The sequence below is a fragment of the Haplochromis burtoni genome, unplaced genomic scaffold (assembly GCF_018398535.1).
Source record: "Haplochromis burtoni strain Fernald_Lab_line unplaced genomic scaffold, NCSU_Asbu1 Contig_121, whole genome shotgun sequence".
Lineage (NCBI taxonomy): Eukaryota > Metazoa > Chordata > Actinopteri > Cichliformes > Cichlidae > Haplochromis > Haplochromis burtoni.
In genome coordinates this window covers 505,129-523,070 of record NW_024582482.1, presented here as the reverse complement: position 1 = coordinate 523,070, position 17,942 = coordinate 505,129, and the positions used below count along the sequence as shown (strand labels likewise).

Sequence of the window (17,942 nt, the reverse complement as noted above, 5' to 3'; positions counted from 1 at the left end):
AAGATCTGATTGGACCACTTTAAATGAAGATGACTTGGGGTGTTTTCAGAGGTCCATTTTATAATGAATAGTTTACCTGCAGAGACTGTGGCAGACAGTGGTTGGACTGTGGAAATGACCAATGTAGATCTCAATATTCTGACCGGCCGTTAGCAGTGATTGTCTGGGACGGTTAGCATTAGCTGCCAGGTTAAAGACTGGAGAATTTAATGGTTGGAAACTTGAACACGCGCAGCTTCTTTGGACCAAGTTGAGGGCTGCTGTGCATGTACCATTATTACCAAAGGCTGACCCTCCCTCTACTGGAGGTCTCTTCCTGTTAAAAGAGTGTTCTTCTTCCCCATCATCACCAAGTACTGCTCACAGAGCCCAGTGATCACATGAGCCTCTCTAATATTTAGGATCTTTACACTTCAATATAAAGGTCCTTCAGATAAGTGTTGTAAACTGTTCATATAATAATATGAGGAACAGATTGTTCCTTGGTTTTCTTCTACTTTCATTATTTTAGCATCGTTCACATCGATTTATAAAGTAAGGCTGAAGAAATGTACTGCTTTCCAAGTAAGGAAGCTTTGGATCCAGTGTTACTGGACCATTTCCACTTCACAAACCTGACAACATTTGCTTTTAATCTATTTTCAGGCCTCCGACAATCAATGATCAGAACAGATGCCGATTACGTTTCCGTCGATCAATAAATTGATTATTCGGCCGATTGTTTCAGCTCGCCTCTGGATGTTTCCAAACAAGAGAGGGAGTGAAAACGTGGGGCAGAGAAGAGGAGGACTCTAATTAAAATAACATGTGGTTGTTATGGTGCTGCAGAGGGGGGAGGCAGGAGGGGGAGGAGGGATAAACAGGAGCACACGGGCTGTGGTTCTGGGGACAGTGGCCCTGCAGGACTCCAGGCCTGGAGCCAGTCAACCAAAGAGGAGGAGGGGAAACAGAGGGAGGGCGGAGGAGGCCAAAACCCTCCAAACCATATAAAAGGAGGGGGTAGGGCTCCTTTCCTCCTCCTTCAGGGGAGTAGTGGTGAACCTACTTCAAACGGTTCTGCGGTTCCTGGAGGAGAGCGTTTTGTCTTCAAACTCTTGTTGATGTGAAAGAAGTCTTTTGTTTCACTTTGTTTCTTCACTCTTTGCTCCATTTCTACATTCTTTGCTTTTATTCTGAAGTCTTCATATAAAAGGAAGAAATGTCAAACAAGGCAGAATCCTCCAATACCAGTGTTTTTATGCCCCGACGTCAGAAACAGCTGTGCCCAGAGCTGTCGTGTTTTCAGGTGTCCATTTGTCCCATGGAGGGTAAGATTTTCATGGTCAAAGGTCACTGTGAGCTCACAATATTCAAGAATTCAGACACTACCTGACAAACTGTCACACATCGTTTTCGGTGCAAAACGGAAAACTTAAAAACATAAAACTGACAGATGCTGTATCCTGTCCAGATCAGAGGAAACTGATCTCCTTCCTTTCAATATAAAATCACTTATTATAAAAACACATCTACATGCTAGCATGTCATAGCTGACAGAAGGGAACTGCTGCCAGAACGCAGTCGGAGGAACTGATCCGAGGAGGTGTCGACGGTTTGGATCACAGCAGGTACTGACGAGGTTCAGAATGAACCCAATACTGTGTTCGAGTGGTGCGTATTAAATAAATAAGCTGACACATGACCAGATCCGGTGTATCGCCGTCCGAGAAGAAACTAGGCAACGTGGTGAAACTAGAGCTGGGCGATAGAACGATAACGATATGTATCGCGATATAACTTTTACTCGATAGAGAAATTAAGCTATCGCGATAGACCTCGCCGCTCTTGTCCTCAAAGAAAAAAAAAAAAAAAAAAAAAAAAAAAAAGGTCAGCCAATCCAAATTAAGTAGCGCAGAGCCGAACCAATCACAGCCGCAGCGTCACGTCGCGTGACTTGTAACGTACAGCACAAGTGCCAAGCCGCACGTGTGTTTGTTTGGGAAGCAGCCAGCGGGTAATGGAGGAAATGAGTGTGCCGACTAGAAAAATCAACCGAGCGTGACCGAAGAGAAAACAGATGATGGTTCCAACGCCAGAGAGATTGTCGAACAGAAGAGCCATAGAAGCTCCGTAGTGTGAAGGTATTTCGGCTATTTCAAGTCTGACAAAAAACAGAGTAGCGTGCACTGTAAATTGTGCCGAAAGCAAGTCTGGAAATACAATAAACTGGTGCATGCGTCACACTGTGCGCCACGTTATTGTTTCGGTGAAATGAATTTCTACAATACTGTTTCTGTTAATTCTACTCTCTGCAGTGTTTAAATGCTTACATATACACATAGTTACTGTCCGTCCACACATACGACTCGGTTCTGCTTCTATGCCCCAGCTTTGTTTACTTTTTCCCACCGAGGCTTCTAGACTTCTGATTGGCCAATATTTCTGCACGGTTAGGAATCTAGCGCCACCTGCTGCTTTGGCATGTTCATAGCAGCGTTTCCCTTCATTTCTGCCTTTATGTGTGGACGGGATTATTTTTTAAAACGAAAACGGAAAATCTCCGTTTTCAAAAATACCCGTGTACGTGTGGACGTAGCCTCAGTCTCTGACTGGAAGCGCTAATTCGTCATTCGGCTTTTGTCAGACTAAAGTAACTGTTAAAACTGTTTGAAAAGCTCAGCTATACAACAAGGAGAGATCGAGAATTTCCTTTTAGTTCTCAGTTTATTTGATATTGACAAAAGTTAGTTTTGTCTGTTCTTCTGTAAAACAAACTAAGATTTATTTTTAGAATTAATATTTTGTTTCTAAGTGGAATTGACAGTTTAGTCTGTTTCGTTTGTTCTATTTTGAAACTTAAACGCTTTAGCGGCTGCCTTTTGTGTAGTTTGCAATATTTGCCTTTATTTATCTGAAAAAGTCTCATGTTCCTTAAGTACATCTACCCTGTTGAACTTATTATGGGAAATAAATATTTAAATAAAAACAAGCTGCTGATTATTTCACATTTTACTTGTGAGCAACGGCACATTTAAATCTTACAAATATAGTTATTTGGCTGATATCGTGATAGATATCGTTATCGCCTGAAATGAAAAAAACATATCGTGATATGAAAAAATCTCATATCGCCCAGCTCTAGGTGAAACTATTCTGAAAGCGAGCCCACGTGGAGCTGCTAGCGCCTGGCCAAACCTCGCTGCTGTACTAAAAGCTGTTATTCTTAAAGATTCTTAAAGAAGTAACGGGTGAACTGGAAATGGATCAAAATTATAGAATTCATTATTTTTCCCCAATATCTAATCACGATTAAGTGATTTTACCAAAAATATTTAAAAATAAGTAAATACAAGAAAAAACAAATGTTTTCTCCAAATGCTGCTCATCCCCTCTGAAGAGAAAACTTGGTATGAATCAAACTGATTTTGGAGACTGAGCTCTGATAGCTGTGGTGGAGCAGCTGGTTTACTGACTGGAAGGTTAAAGTTTCTTTACTGGCTCCTTGAAATGAAATGACAGCGTGTGCAGGTACAGCAGAATGAACCTGTAGCCTGAGATTGCTCCCTTTATCGTCCACCTATGAGCACAGAGCGCTCTGCCAGCTGTTGGAGTTTTTTCTTGCCACTCAGCTGTGAACAATGTGGACACGACAAAGCGGAAAAGGGAATGATGCTGCCGCTGTGACTGCTGTGAAATGGAGCAGACAGCCAGTTTTGTATTTGCTGATACCCATTTCCTTTCCTTTCCTGCAGACTCTAGCTGGAGTCTCCGTCCCCAAAACACATGACAAGCAAAATTACCTCCGACACACCATCATCGAAACAGACAGCAATCCTGTGTCGCTTTATATGCAAAAAACACGAGTCAGGGTGGGAATGTCACTGAGCCGCAGCAACATGACAACATGCGTGATCTGGAAACGACACGATAACATCTGCAGCAGGTAAACTGGTAACACACACACACACGCAGAAAGAGAGGGAGAGCGAACAACAAGCAGCGAGAGCAGCTTCAAAGATCTCTCTGCAGTCAAAGTGACGCCAAGTTAACATCAAACGGCTGAAAAGCTGCCACACACACACACACCACACACCCACACACACACACACACACCTCACACACACACACGCTGATAAAACTTCTCCAAAGCAAACCTCAGCTGTGTGTGTTTTTAAAAAAAATAACAACAAAAAACAGTAAGAAGTGTGTATCGTACCTCTGTGTGTTCAGCTGAAGCTCTGAAGCCTGAGTGAGGCGCGCAGAGAGCAGCATCCTGACCACACACACACACACAGTGACCCCCCCACACTTCATCAATGGGCTGAATGGCAGATGGGCGGTCCCAGGAGGAGAGGAGGGGGGCATCACCACGGCGACAAAGACTTTGTGGTGAAAGGAATGAAAGGGGGATGGAAAGAAAACTTGGCACCGGAGTGATACCTGGACTACACACACGCACACACGCACACACGCACACACACCATTCCTGTCTGTGTGTGTCAGGTCAGTAGTGCCTGCTTAGTGCATCAGAGAGGAAACTTCAGCACACTCTGTGGTTGGTGTTGTGCAGAATTTGGTGGCGTGATTAAAGCATCCGAACAAACTTCACTGGTGAAAGTTTAAACATCGGTCTGAAACACGTGCCTGCCGACCGGCCGAGCCCACCACTGAGTGAGAGGCGGCTCGGATCCCCACAGGCTGATGTTTTCACCCACAGAGCAGACACGTCAGGACAGGACAGGAAGTGAGGCTTGAAAAGACTTCCACACAATGAAAAATAATCTTCTTGTCATCGCAATTTCAATTTTTGTTTTCCCCAAATAGAAATCTTCTATGTCTATGTTGCATTTCAACAGAGAGGCTGTTTCTCTCCTTTGGTTTAGTTCAACAGTTAAACCAGTTCAGCAGCAAACCGAGCGAGTAAAAATGTGTCGGTCCGTCGTGTTCATTCACACGAGCTTATGAGCTATAGCAAAAACCATAATTACTTTGTTGGTAATTGTACGCTTGATTTCTGTACCAACTTATCATGAAGTGTCTTTTTACAGGGAATTTGGGATCATCCTTTCGAAAAACAAATGAAATGAAAGACAAAGGTCTACTAGGTCGTCAGAAGGGACTTTGGATGAGCGGCTGTTTTTTTGAAGAGGCAGCAGGAGGCCCAGCAGCTGCTGCACCTCGGGAGATGATATAGAAAATATAGTTTGTTGCAGGAATGTGGACCATGTAACTTCTTCGGGCTAAGTGTGACTGGGACCCAGTGTGTGTGTGTGTGTGTGTGTGTGTGTGTGTGTGTGTGTGTGTGTGTGGGTGGGTGGTGGGATCTGGACAGATCAACTGGATTCTTGATTTTTCAGTTGTCACAGGACTTGTTGCCGCCCCACGTGGAGGAGTTTAAGTATCTCAGGGTCTTGTTCACGAGTGAGAGACTGACAGACTAGATTGGGGTGGTGTCTGTAGCGATGTGGACGCTGTACCGATCTGTTGTGGAGAAGAGGGTAAAAGCAAAGCTGTCGATTTACCGGTCGATCTACGGCCCTGTCCTCATCCTACGCTGTGTACGTCCTAATATGACACGAGTCTGAATCTTTTCTGAAAGAAAACCGAAAGTGCGCCGGAGTTCACACCGTGTCGCTCTTGGTTATGATGTGAACAACGATCGAAGAAACTTTTGTGGTCGGTGCGTTTGTTTTTATAGGATGTCTGAGGGACAACTTCAACTGTTTCATGACTGAATTTCAAGAATCTGCACATTATAAAAGTATCAGCATGACATAAAAACACACAAACAAACCTACAAGACAGAGTTATGTGGACAAAGACCATCACCCCCCTCACACCCCCTTTACAAAGAGTCCAGTACACAAAGCAATATTGACACTCTCTCCCCCCTCTTCATCCTCCTGGCCTCAATACAAGCTGTCAGTTTCACTGCAGGGAGACGATATGAGGAGGAGGAGGAGAGACACGACAAACCAGCTGCTCCGATCCACATTCAGCTGTTTTACATGCAGCTAAAATTAGATTTCTGAAGATGGATTCGAAGCTGCTCAGACAGAGCTGACAGGCTTCTCAGATGGTTTAAACCGAGAGACAGTAAAACATGAAAAATCAGAGCACAGCTGGAGCTATAATCAGAAAGAGCAGCAAGTACTGTTCACAACACTGAAATTCACTTTAGCTAATCTCAGAAAGCACCAGATTAAATATAGATTTACACATTTAGATGACTGTGAGGCTCAAACTGCCATTAAAAACCGATCCGATGAGCCACAGCCTCAGTGACTGTACCTGATCTAAGAAGCTGTAGAGTCGGACGGCCCGCTCGATGTTCTGCCCGGTACTGCTGACCCGCTGAGTGAAATCCTGCAGCTGAGCCCAGAAGGAGTGAACTTTGTCCTCGTAAATGTGGAGGTCAGCGGACGGCACGTCGTCCCGGCGCTCCAGCCGAGACAGCAGCTCCTTGCCTCGTTTACACTGGTCCTGCACACAGAGGAAACAGACCTCATCCTCTGTGGGGACCAGTCCTCAGTATGGGCTAAAAGAAATGTTTGAACGAGTGTGTGTGTGTGTGTGTGTGTGTGTCGTACGTATGCCGTTGTGCAGAAGTCCTTGTAGTCCTGCTGTTTTTCATTCAGAAGCACCAGAGAGTCTGCCGGCTCTTCCAGAATCTTCAGACGAACTTCACCAACCTCCTGTAGCCACGTCTTCACCTGACACACACACACACACACACACACACACACACACACACACACACACACACACACACACAGTAAGGTAAACTTCACATTAACATGTGATGTGATCCAGAGGATCAAACCTCCCACCCTGCCAGGTGAGATGCGAGGCATGTCCTCGGCTCAGTTAAATCTAAAAGCTCTTTCTTAAAAAACCAAACAGAACTCCAGTCGACACTTTTTTTTATGGTTACGAAGTCAAAGAATGACAGAAAAACAAAAAATAAGGCTAAGAAAGGAAAAAGAGAACCAATCAATGCTGCAGCTCTTTCAGCTCGTCTATGCCTGAGGGCCAAATGTCTGACAGTTCATCCACACCCGCAAGCAGCAAATCACTCACATATGGATCTACTTTAACCTGAATTACCCATTTATGAAATCCATATATCATCTAATGTTTATTCATTTTCCTAATCATTCATTTGTGAGTGTGCTCAGGGAGGGAAGTGTTTCATCCTGTCAAAGCTTCAGAAGACAAACTTGTTCCAGTTTAACTCCAAACACATAATTGGTGTTTTTCTGTTGATGGTTATTGATCTGATATTAATCTGATGTTATCAGGTAATAATTCGATTGCTTACAGCTTAGAGCGCATATTTCCAAACATGCCTCGTTTCACAAAAAAGATGTAGTAAGTTAAAAGCTCCCTACATCTGACAACCACAACTCCACTTTAGTTTTTTCCTCCTACTGACAAGATACAAGACACCAGAGTTCAGGTTAAAAAAAAGAAAAACATCTGAAAATTATATTTTTTTAATGTATTTATTGTGCATTACTTCTTTTGGCCTACTTGCAGTACCTTCACAGCACACCAGGGGGCTGCTGTCCACACTTTGATCACTGGCTAAGAGCGTAACCAAGGAAACAAAGGAGGTGGGAGTGTCTCAGTGTCACTTAGAGTCACGGTTCATCATGAAGTCAACTCCTCACATTAAGACGACACTGATGTAAATGTCCGTATGAACGATGCATACTGAGCGTGCTCAGACTGACCTCGCTGAAACCTTGCTCCAGGTTCCTGAAGTCTGCGATGAAGTTCAGCTCCTGCGTTTTGGAGTTGGACAGCATCACCAGGCGGTGGAGCAGCTCGTCCACCTGCTCGTACAGAGTCGACACTGACTCCACCGCCGCCCGCTGGTCCACCGCCACGCCGACGCTGCTCTCCTCCCTGCGCAGCCACGCCAGCGAGGCGCCGCCCTCCTGCTGGAGCTGCACCAATCGGCTGTCTGCGAGGATGCTGCACATCACTGCCCTGTAGCGGGACAGCAGCAGCTCGGCATCCTGGCAAAGACAGAGAGGTTTGAGCTGGTGTCTGAACCTTTATGGGAGAACTGAGAGCAAAACCACAAACTGTTCAAGTGAATAAAAACACGCAGAGTGGATTTTAATACTTGTGAAGGGATCAACAGCCTCCTGTTGAAACTGTTCATGTTTTCAATGAGCCCAACTTTTAGACCTCATTTCCAGTTTTATATTAAACCCAATTTGTATAACATAAGAACAGGAAATGATAAACTTTACAAAAGTTTTGAAAAAGTTCTGGAATAGCACCGTGAATTTGGTCAGAGTGCCATTTGCCCAGAAAGGATTAGGAGCACGAGACAGTCTTTCAGTCATCCAATCAGATATCTTAAAAAGACGACTGTATCTCAAACTCCAAGCGGGGAGGATGGTTCAGAGTTCAACTGCCTGAGTTGTAGTCCTTAGCTCTCCTAAAGACTACAACCTCCCCCCGATTGTTCTTATATAACTAACAAATTTGTTGTTAATTGGACAGATTTAGGTTCCTAAAGTAAAAATACTGGCTACCCCTCAGCAGACACACCTATGGTATCAATTTGAAGCTCCTCTGCTGCCTCACTCTCACATGTACAAACTAAGGTGTCCACGCGCGCCCGGCTGGCGGGGTAATCACAGTACCCCGTCGGCCTTTTACAGGTGAGGAGTAGACACAGATCTAGCACTCTCTTTCCATGCCGTGTGTGTTTTTACCTCAGCAGTGCTCGGTAAAGGTGTGGATTGCAGCGCGTTGATGCTCTTCTGCAGCAGGCTGATGACGTCCTCACACTGACGGGTCAGCTGCTCCAGTCTCTGAGGGACAAACACACATTTTCATTGTGTGAATCGTTTCTAAAGCCGCACACTTAAACTCACTTATGAAAGAAGAAAAGAAGCTTTAAATAGTCAACTGGAAGGTGAATAAAACCTTCCACTCTACAATACAAACCTCATGTCATTAGCACCCCAGGAATGTGGGACAACCTGTCCAAATATTTTTTAATGAAGCATGCAACGTTTCAGCTGCAGAAAAGCAAAGAGGAGCTGTGGAAGTCCAGAATCAGACATGCCTCACCTGCACCAGCGAGCAGGGATTAACCTGTGCTGACTGATTTGGGTTTGTCGTGACACTGAGACGTCTGTCCAACACGCGTCAGTACAAACATGGAATATGAGTCTGAGTCTTATACTCATGTAGGTGAAACAGTTTTCTGATGACTACAAATCATCAAAACACTTAAGAAAGGTTTGACATTGTTCTAACTAACAGACTTCACCGCGTTGGTGTGTTTCACTGTTACACGTCTGCCTTATTGTTTCTTTTTGACTGTTCATTTTCATCTGTGTGCGAGTTTTACACTGACCAATCTGAAGCTGACCCAGCTGCTCTGACTGAAGATGAAGGATCCTCCAAACTCCAGGGGAAGCTGTCGGAGCTCCACGTGTTTCTGGACAGACTTTGGAGAGCTCAGCACCTCCACCTGCACAACAGAAACATCAACGCACACTTTAAAACATACATTCACACAAAGGTGTTTGTGAGCAGCTGCGGTGTAAAGTGTTACCTGTGTAGCTGCAGGTTTGTCCACACGCAGAGATGAGTCCTTGTTAGCAAGGATCAAAACACCGTGGATGGAGACTGGTGTGTCCTCCTGCTCTCACACACGCGCACGCACACACGCACACGCACACACACGCGCACGCACACACACACACGCGCACACACACACACACACACACACACACACACACACACCAGGAGTTTGTTCATGTATTTAGAACAAGAACCAATTGACCACATTTTCAGAGAAAACCACTAAAAACAGAATTAAACTAATAAAATACATCAGGAAACAAAACCGTTCTTAAAACGGGGCTAAAAACTGGAGTCTGGTTGATTTTCAGGTTGTTAGTCTGCTGGGGGTCGAGCTTTTCAGATGTTCTGCTTTCAGGATTTAAAGTTTGATTAATGCTAATAAATTCAGATAGAAATAGCCTGTGAGTCACTGAACCCATATATTAAAGAAAAGCACTGGTAGACAAAGAGTGCTGTTGTTGATGCGTTATACTCGCGACCTCTGACCTCTCTGGGTTCAGTCTGTCAGTGAAACCAGCTGACTGGAACTATACAAAGCTGTGTGTGGACTTGTTTCTAATCCATAAACGATAAATTTCAAAAGCAGCAGCAGAGCAGTCCTCCAACCACCGCAGTTTGTAACTAACGCCCCCTGTTGGTCACTGACCAATCAGAGCACATCATTAAGGAGCTCAGTTGGCCTCTGTAACCACACTTCTCTCTTCCTAAGTTTTCCAGTGAGGTGGAGATAAAGTTTACGGGAAAAAAACTTCTTTTTTTTTTAAACTAATTGACTGTCCCCTCGTTCCTGAAGGTCACTGACGATGTTCAGACCTGGATGCCAGAGGGGAGGACAGAGTAAGGATCCATAATCCATTTCCTGTTTGACCAGAAACTAAAAAACTGTGGCTGCACAGAAACCTACAGCTTCAACTTTGATACTTTAAACAGAAACAAGAAATCATGATTGAAAATGTAAAAAACATTCTCAGATTCATGTTCGATCAGAGATAAGAAGGACGACATATTCTGCTCTCTACAAATGTTTCTCCACTATTCACGTTCTGCATGTATTCCTCATCAGGAGCAGCTGCATCATTGTTTTAATAGGAGCTGAGATGCTGTCTCTCACGAGTGCATGTTTCTCTAAATGACTCCTGGAGAATAAAACTACTCTGAGGGGCTGAAACATGAGAGAGACTCCAGAATTAGTAAAGCCACCTTTTCTCGCACGCGCTCAGTCTGCAGCTCCACAGCACAGAGCTCCTGTCTCCAGGTAGCTCAATCATAACCAACTCACCTGCAGCGACCTGAGGGCGGAGTACAGGGCGGGAGAGGGAGCAGCTCCACGGGCATCCACCAACACCGTCAGCCCCGAAGCTAGCACCTCCTTCCTGTTCCATGAAAGCAGTGATATCAGAGGGTGGACAGCACAGAGACCTGGGTAACAACAGTAATAGAGGAGTGTACCTGAGGGTGGAGGTGTAGTAAAGGAGGAGGCGGGGCAGCTCAGTGCTGTCACAGTCCAGGTGGGACCACACGGGGCTCGTGGTGGAGACGGTAAGCAGCGCTCGCCCACCTTTGTCTCTGGTTCCTGCAGGAAGACGCAGCAACTTCATTTACACACAGAAACAATGACTCCAACTCTGAAGTTCAGTCTCTGCTCCACCTGCCCAACTTTATAAACCTCAGGCTGGAGCTTCTGACTGCCCTGATCTTAGTCTAGTCGGGTCTGAGGCCTGAAACTGGTTGGTACAAGACGTTTGTGTTTTCTCACCAGGCAGACAAACAGCTCCAGACCTCAGCAGCATACTGTACAGTCTGGACTGGGAGGACTGGGTGACAGGCTGGACTACCCTTGGAACAGCTGCTGGTTGTTCTGTCGGATTCGAACCAGCAGCCAGAGCAACCTCTGACTGGGCAGGACGCAGCTCACTGCAGAGGCCTGTGAAGAGATGCCGAAATGAACCTGTGTTACTCACAGTGTACTGACACAGCAGGCCTGTGAGGCCCAGTTTTCATGTATGACACAGATAATGGACATGTTCTCACAACTAGAAATACTGTGCTGCTGGGGTTCTCTCACACATGCAAAAAAAAAGAAAGAAAGAAAGAAAGACCATTTCTAGTCCAATCTGGCCATCAAGGACATTTTCATTCTGAGATTCAGCTCCGCCGGGTCATGCCTGCTAAATTTCAGGGCTGCGGTTAATGTAGTTAATGAAGAACTTTAAATGTTAACCTCAAAATGGCAAAACAGCTAAGAACCAGACAAAAGTGTCCTCACTGTCAAGGTCTCCACGTCTGAGGACACAAATACAACAGTGCACAGACTGCACACACACACACACACACACTGCCTGAAGACTTTAAACCACGAGTGTCAAACTCATTCACCGTCCACAAAGAGCTGAATTTAATCTCAAGCACAACCAAAATCATTCCCTTCTTCAGTTTTCAGTTTTTTGTTCACTTAAGTCAAGATGTTGTAAATAAGCTGAAACTGAAGTGACGTACGCCCCTCACCTCACTCCTTTAACATTTAACAGAAGGTATCAGCTCTTTTTTTTTTTTTTTTAAAAATCATTTTTCTCATTTACGGTAGTGAACTCGAGGAAAAGCAGATGCTAAACAGTCTGTAACATCTTAAGATAAACAACAAACTCCAGCCGTAGATCTCAGCTTTTCCACACTACTGGACAGGCATGGAGGCTTCACCTGTAGAGTTTCTAAATCCACAAAACTAGAAATGCCTTCATCTTTCATAGACTATCGCTGGCGTCACTGCAACAGGAACAGCAGGGGATTTTATTGACCAATAAAGTAATTCATAATTTTACACTTTTTTTAAAGCCATCTATTAGGTCCCACTGGATGATATAATTTGGATTTTAAATAAAGAGAGAATGTTTTCAGTTAATTCTCAGAGTCCAAGGGTTTCACAAAGTGCAAGTCAGTCGCAGGTGGGAAACAACCCCTGTGCTGTGGGGTATAACCCACAGGGGGTGCTATAATGAAAAGCAGAAACCTTGTGTACAAATATTAAAAGTGTGGAAAAACTTAAGTACAATAATATAAATATAAATAAATCATGCAGCTACTAAACAAAACAAAAAAGGTTTTCATGATGTTCATGTCTGAACTTACCAAATTGACCAAACTCAAATTACAAAACAAAATAAATCTATAGAGCAAAAAAGTTACGTGCTGATACACACAGACAACGTAGACTCCCTGACACGCGCTCTCACCAAACCTAACATGAAGACAGAGGATCTCAGCAGTTCCTGTGGTTATGCTTCCTCTGCATGAGATCTATCCAGGCTTCTGTGATTTTGTTCAGTAAACAAATATATCACCTGTGCATCCTTACTCAGTATGTTACTGTCAAGTGTTGGAGCCTATAAGGCAGCGCTCAGGGCAGCAGAAACTGACCTCTTACTGTTTTAGGTATTCTGGGTGATTTGTTTACATTATGATGCACAGAGTCGTTTTTAAGTTCAAAAGCTTGAGGTCATCAAGACTCTGCTGCATCTGAACACATCGTGATAAATCTGCATATTTTACTATTTGTTAAACAACCGGAGGGATGAGACGTTCAGCTTTCTCTGAACTGAAAGACACTGCAGAGAATTCCCCTTAATGGAGCCTGGAGCGAGAGCACAAGGCACACAACTTCCTGTCTGCTCTTGGGTAACAGAGGCAGAGCAGGCCGAAAAAAGGTGAATGGTCCTTTAAATGATCAACGCAGTCGTGTGAAATGTGAGATTTTATAGAAAAAAAACTGAAAACCTGACACAGGCTCGTTCACGAGCTGCTCCTGCAGCCACACAGGTGAGTTAAAACAGGAGGTGAAGTCGAGGGTAGTTTTAGTGAAAGAGATGCAAAGGAGGAACCACTCAGCCAATGAGGAGGAGGAGGATGTGATAAAGGAGGAGAAAGAGTGAGTCTGATGGTCTGTGGGAGGAAAAGCAGGAGAGGAAAATGTACTGAGGAGGAGAAACGGGTTCATGTACCTTCAGTGTGACACTCTGAAGCTCCAGCAGCCTCCTCACAGCTCCACTGCTCCTCTTCTTTTTGGACTTCCTGTCCACTGTTGGACTCCTCAGCTTTTGTCGGAAGCAAGTTTTGATGTGCTGCTGGTGTGGAGACGCAGTGCAGTGTTTTACACTCCTCCGCATTATTCTCACCAGTACTGGATTGATCAGATTCTTCTGTGGGTCCCTGAAGTGCACTGCTTTCAGAATAAAAGTCATCGCAATGTGCTTTGTTTTTAGAATAAGAGTCCCCAGGGTCAGGTGTATTTTCAGAATATGTGCTTGCTAAGTGAGAGTCTTCTGTATTATTTTCAGAAGAGCTCTGAGGTTGTGTTTCTTTTTCAGAATTAAAAGTTCCTTGATGTGTTTGCAGTGTGTTGCTTTCACAATAAGAGTCCCTGTGTTGTGTTAGATGTGTGCTGTTTTCAGAAAACAAATCCTTGATCTGCTTGTATCCTGTGCTGGGCCCTTCAGAGAATGTGTGCTTTGTCTGTTTTTCAGAATAAGAGTCCTTGTAATATGGTTCTGTTGCTGTTTTTTCAAAATAACAGCACTCAGTGTGACGCTGTTTATTTTTTTCTGAGTCAGCGTGTCGTTCTCTTGCTGTACTTTCAGAATAATAGTCCGCGAAGTGCGTTTCTGGTGCTGTGTTTTCAGAATACGAGCCCTCAGTGTCTGTTTCTTTTATGTTGCTTTCAGAATAAGAGTCTCTTGCCATCTCTTGCTTGTTATTTTCAGAATTAAAGTCACTTGAGTCTGTCTGTTTAGTGTCACTTTCAGAATAAGAGTCTTTGTAATGTGCTTCTCGTACTGTGTTTTCAGAATAAGAGTCCACCGAGTATGTTTCTAGTATTGTGTTTTCAGAATAAGAGTCCTGAATGTGTGGTTGTTTGTTATTTTCAGGATAACAGTCCTCGCAACGTGACTCTGTAGCTATGTTTTCAAAATAAGACTGCTCAGATTTACTTTGTGGTTTGTTGCTTTCAAAATAAGAGTCAACAGCGTGTGCACGCTGTGTGGCATTTTCAGGATATAAGGTTTCTGAGTCTATGTTTTTTATGTTTTCCGAATAGTCCACAGAGTGCGTTTCTGGTGCCGTGTTTTCAGAATAAGAGTGCTCAGTGTGTAGTGGTTGTTTGTTATTTTCAGGATAACAGTCCTTGCAATATGATTCTGTAGCTATTCTTTCAGAATAAGATTCCTCAGAATGTATTTGTGTTTTGCAATTTTCAAAGCAAGAGTTACTGGAGTGCGATTGCTGTGCATCACTTTCAGAATTTGAGGTTTTTACTGGTTTTATGTTTTCAGAATAAGAGTCCTCGTAGTATGGTTCTGTAGTTTTGCTTTCAGAATAAGAGCCCTGCCAGTGTTTCTGTTTTGTGTTATTTTCAGAATAAGAGTCTTTATAATCTGTTTCTGTTACCGAGTCGATGGAGTGTGCTTGTTGTGTGTTATTTTTTAAATAAAAGTCCTCAGATTGCTTTTGTTGTGCGTTACTTTCAAAATAAGAGTCTTTATCTGTGTGAACCTCTCCACATCCCTTTTCTTCTTCTGTCTCTCCTCCTCTTGCATCTTCTGTCACCATTTCCTCATCCTCATTTCTTTCTTTACTTTGTTGCACAATCACAACCTGTATCTCCTCCTCGACCTCTACTTCTACTTCCTCTGGGCCTTCTTCTACCTCATCTTCTCCATCTTCATTCAACTCGTCTTCTCCATCTCCCTCTGTATCTTCACTTTCAGCTTCCTCCTCATCACTTGGGAACTCTTCCTCCTTTGGCACCTCCTCTTCTTCCTCAGCAGCTGAAATTACAGCTTCCTCCTTGTTACTTTGCTCCTCCCCCCCCTCCTCCACGCTCATTTCTGTGCAGGTTTCAGGTTTAGTGTTCAGATTTGTGCCTGTGTCAGTACCTTTTGTTTCTTCCGATTCACAGATGGATGTTCCTGTGACTTCAGGAGGGGCAGAGGAGGAGAAAGGGGTCGGGACCACAGCTTCACGGTGGTCCTGGTGGATGCTCTCTTCCATGAGCCTGCAGGTTGCATCCTCACAGGGCTGCGGGAAGTTGCTGTGTGCGTGAGCAGTGAGTGTGGAAGCAGCAGAGTGTATGTTGGTGGTTTGAGGAGTGTGTGCGGTAGCAGCAGACAGTGTGTGTGTGGTGGTATGTGTACTTGTCCTGGCTCGGTGCTGCAGGCTGATGGACTGGGTTAAAGAGCCTTTCTGTGGGGAGAAGCGAGGAAGCGGGAGCTCCGTCAGCTCCACGTACTCCCCCTCCGAGTCCTCGCCCCCGCTGTTTGCTGGTGATTGGTCTGTTTTAGGCGAAGATGAGAGGTGCTTCACATCACTTGAAGAGGTTGCTTCTCTGTTGTTGTCAGATGATGTCTTGATTGCCACATCTTTGCCCTTAATGGAGGAGTCCTGGTCCTCCTTCGGAGCAGCACAGGGCCGACTGATGAATTGTGGGTAGACCAGATCCTCCCAGGGGACCCTAAAGACGTCTCCGTGGGTGGAGAGGAGGCAGCGCTCCAACCTGGATGCTCCGCGCTGCTCCCTCTCCCTGTTGACGGAGTCTAACCAGGCCATGCTAAAGAGCGACTGCAGAGCTACGCCAGACACCTCCTGCTGCTCCACATGATGGCTGCCGGCCGACTTGCTGCACAGGAGCAGGCGCGGTTTTAACGGGATGTCGCCCCTCCAGGAGGCCCTGTGTGCTCGAGGAGGGGGTGGGGCTGCAGAAGGAGAAACCAGCAGGTAGAAGTCTCCTGGACGGAGGAGGCGTGGGTCCAGATGACTGAGCTGCACGACTACCTTCTCGTGGATGCACAAAGGCCAGCCTTCATGACGAAACAGGAAACCACAGTACTGCAGCTGAGGAGAGAAGAGAGCATCCCAGTCAAGACAGAGCGTCATTAAAATCCTGGCTCTGAAGAATATCATCTGTATGGGTGCAAACTAACACCTTCTCCAAATATTGGAACCAAACAGAGCAACCACAGAGATTCAATTAAATCTGAGTAAAGTTCCCACCTGATCCCCTCAGAATCAGCTGATTTATCTCTTACAATAACTTTAATCTCTTTAAAGAAATCATGCAAAAGTTTACCTTCATTGTCAAATAACTTGCCCTAAAAGCACACGGGTATAAGTTGCCACTACATCTCTCCATGTGTAACAATCTAAAGCTAAAATCTTGCAAACTTTGAGCATCAGTATCACAGGATACATCATAGTTTTAATAGCAAAACCTGCACTAATTTAACATCTATGGCATAGAGCAGGGGTGTCCAACATGAGGAGCACAGACTCCAACCTGTCCCACTGGAGCATGTTGGAAAAGGTGAAGAAGAGGATAAATTTTGGAATTTCTTTCTTTAATGAAGCGAAATTCCTTTAACAGGTAGAAAAACACATAATTCTGAAATTGCAATGTGTAGTCAAACGTCTTTTCACTGCCACACACAAGAGATTCACTGATCCGACCCACTTAAGATGAAAGTGGGCTCCATGTGGCCCAGGTTGTAAAATCAACTGGACATCCCTGGCACGGAGGAACAGAAACGAGCACTGGAGCACGGAGGGCAGGTGGCTGGTCAAAACACTCCAACAGCTCCATTTTAAAACTTGTGAATTTCACTGTGAAATGAAGAAACCACACTGTTGTATATAGCAGTCTCAACATGATGATCAAACAACTTTAGGCCCTGAAGATTTTCAAAGTTCGTGAAGGACACAGAGGATCCACGGATGATCTGTCTGCAGGTTGTTGCACCATCTCCTGTTCAGCTTGTGACAATTTTCTCTGGCGTAAGATGCCACGTCCCTTTTATTTGGTTTACTAAACTTTAGAGGGGAAACTAAAAGTTTCTCTGCATTTTCATCCGCTATTCGGATCATGCAGTGATCCTGAGACTTCATTTAAACCCACTCCTCTGTATTCTGAGGGCCTGTGACTTGGAACATTTTGCATAGCCTCACTAACAAAAGTGAGAAAATACAAGAAGTGAAAAAACACAAAAGCTTATTTTGAAGGGCAGGTACTGGTTGATCTGTCATTAATATTTTTTAACAAGAGAACAGTGCTTAAAAGTCCATGTTTGGCAGCTGTGGCACATCTGTATCCACTTAGGCTGCTGTAGCTGCTCAGTTAATGAGTCCCTCAAACAGTCTGACATCTTTCTGTTCATTTACAGTCAAAAGTTGCATCACAAAGAAAAACACGCAAACTAGAGAGCAGCAGAGCCTCCCCAAATCTGACGGGACGTGAACGCCCAGCAGCGAGCACGTGAGCTTTGGAGTCGAACACGTACGACAGGCAGGAACAGACACGAATA

General features: G+C 44.6%; 1 protein-coding gene across 4 annotated transcripts in view; it reads right to left on the bottom strand.

Moving 5' to 3' along the window:
- plekhg4 (pleckstrin homology domain containing, family G (with RhoGef domain) member 4) overlaps positions 1-17,942 on the bottom strand; it is an 81,105-nt gene that overhangs the window by 6,879 nt on the left and 56,284 nt on the right. For 3 of the 4 annotated variants that reach the window (XM_042223834.1, XM_042223835.1, XM_042223836.1), the window contains 10 exons: positions 13,593-16,479; positions 11,354-11,521; positions 11,047-11,170; positions 10,877-10,970; positions 9,566-9,652; positions 9,365-9,481; positions 8,715-8,813; positions 7,716-8,003; positions 6,570-6,692; positions 6,271-6,462 (listed from right to left, as the gene is read on the bottom strand). In XM_042223834.1, the coding sequence (XP_042079768.1) occupies positions 6,271-6,462; positions 6,570-6,692; positions 7,716-8,003; positions 8,715-8,813; positions 9,365-9,481; positions 9,566-9,652; positions 10,877-10,970; positions 11,047-11,170; positions 11,354-11,521; positions 13,593-16,479 (4,179 nt within the window). The remainder of the gene's footprint in view (positions 1-6,270; positions 6,463-6,569; positions 6,693-7,715; positions 8,004-8,714; positions 8,814-9,364; positions 9,482-9,565; positions 9,653-10,876; positions 10,971-11,046; positions 11,171-11,353; positions 11,522-13,592; positions 16,480-17,942) is intronic. The other variant, XM_042223837.1, reaches the window with a different exon arrangement.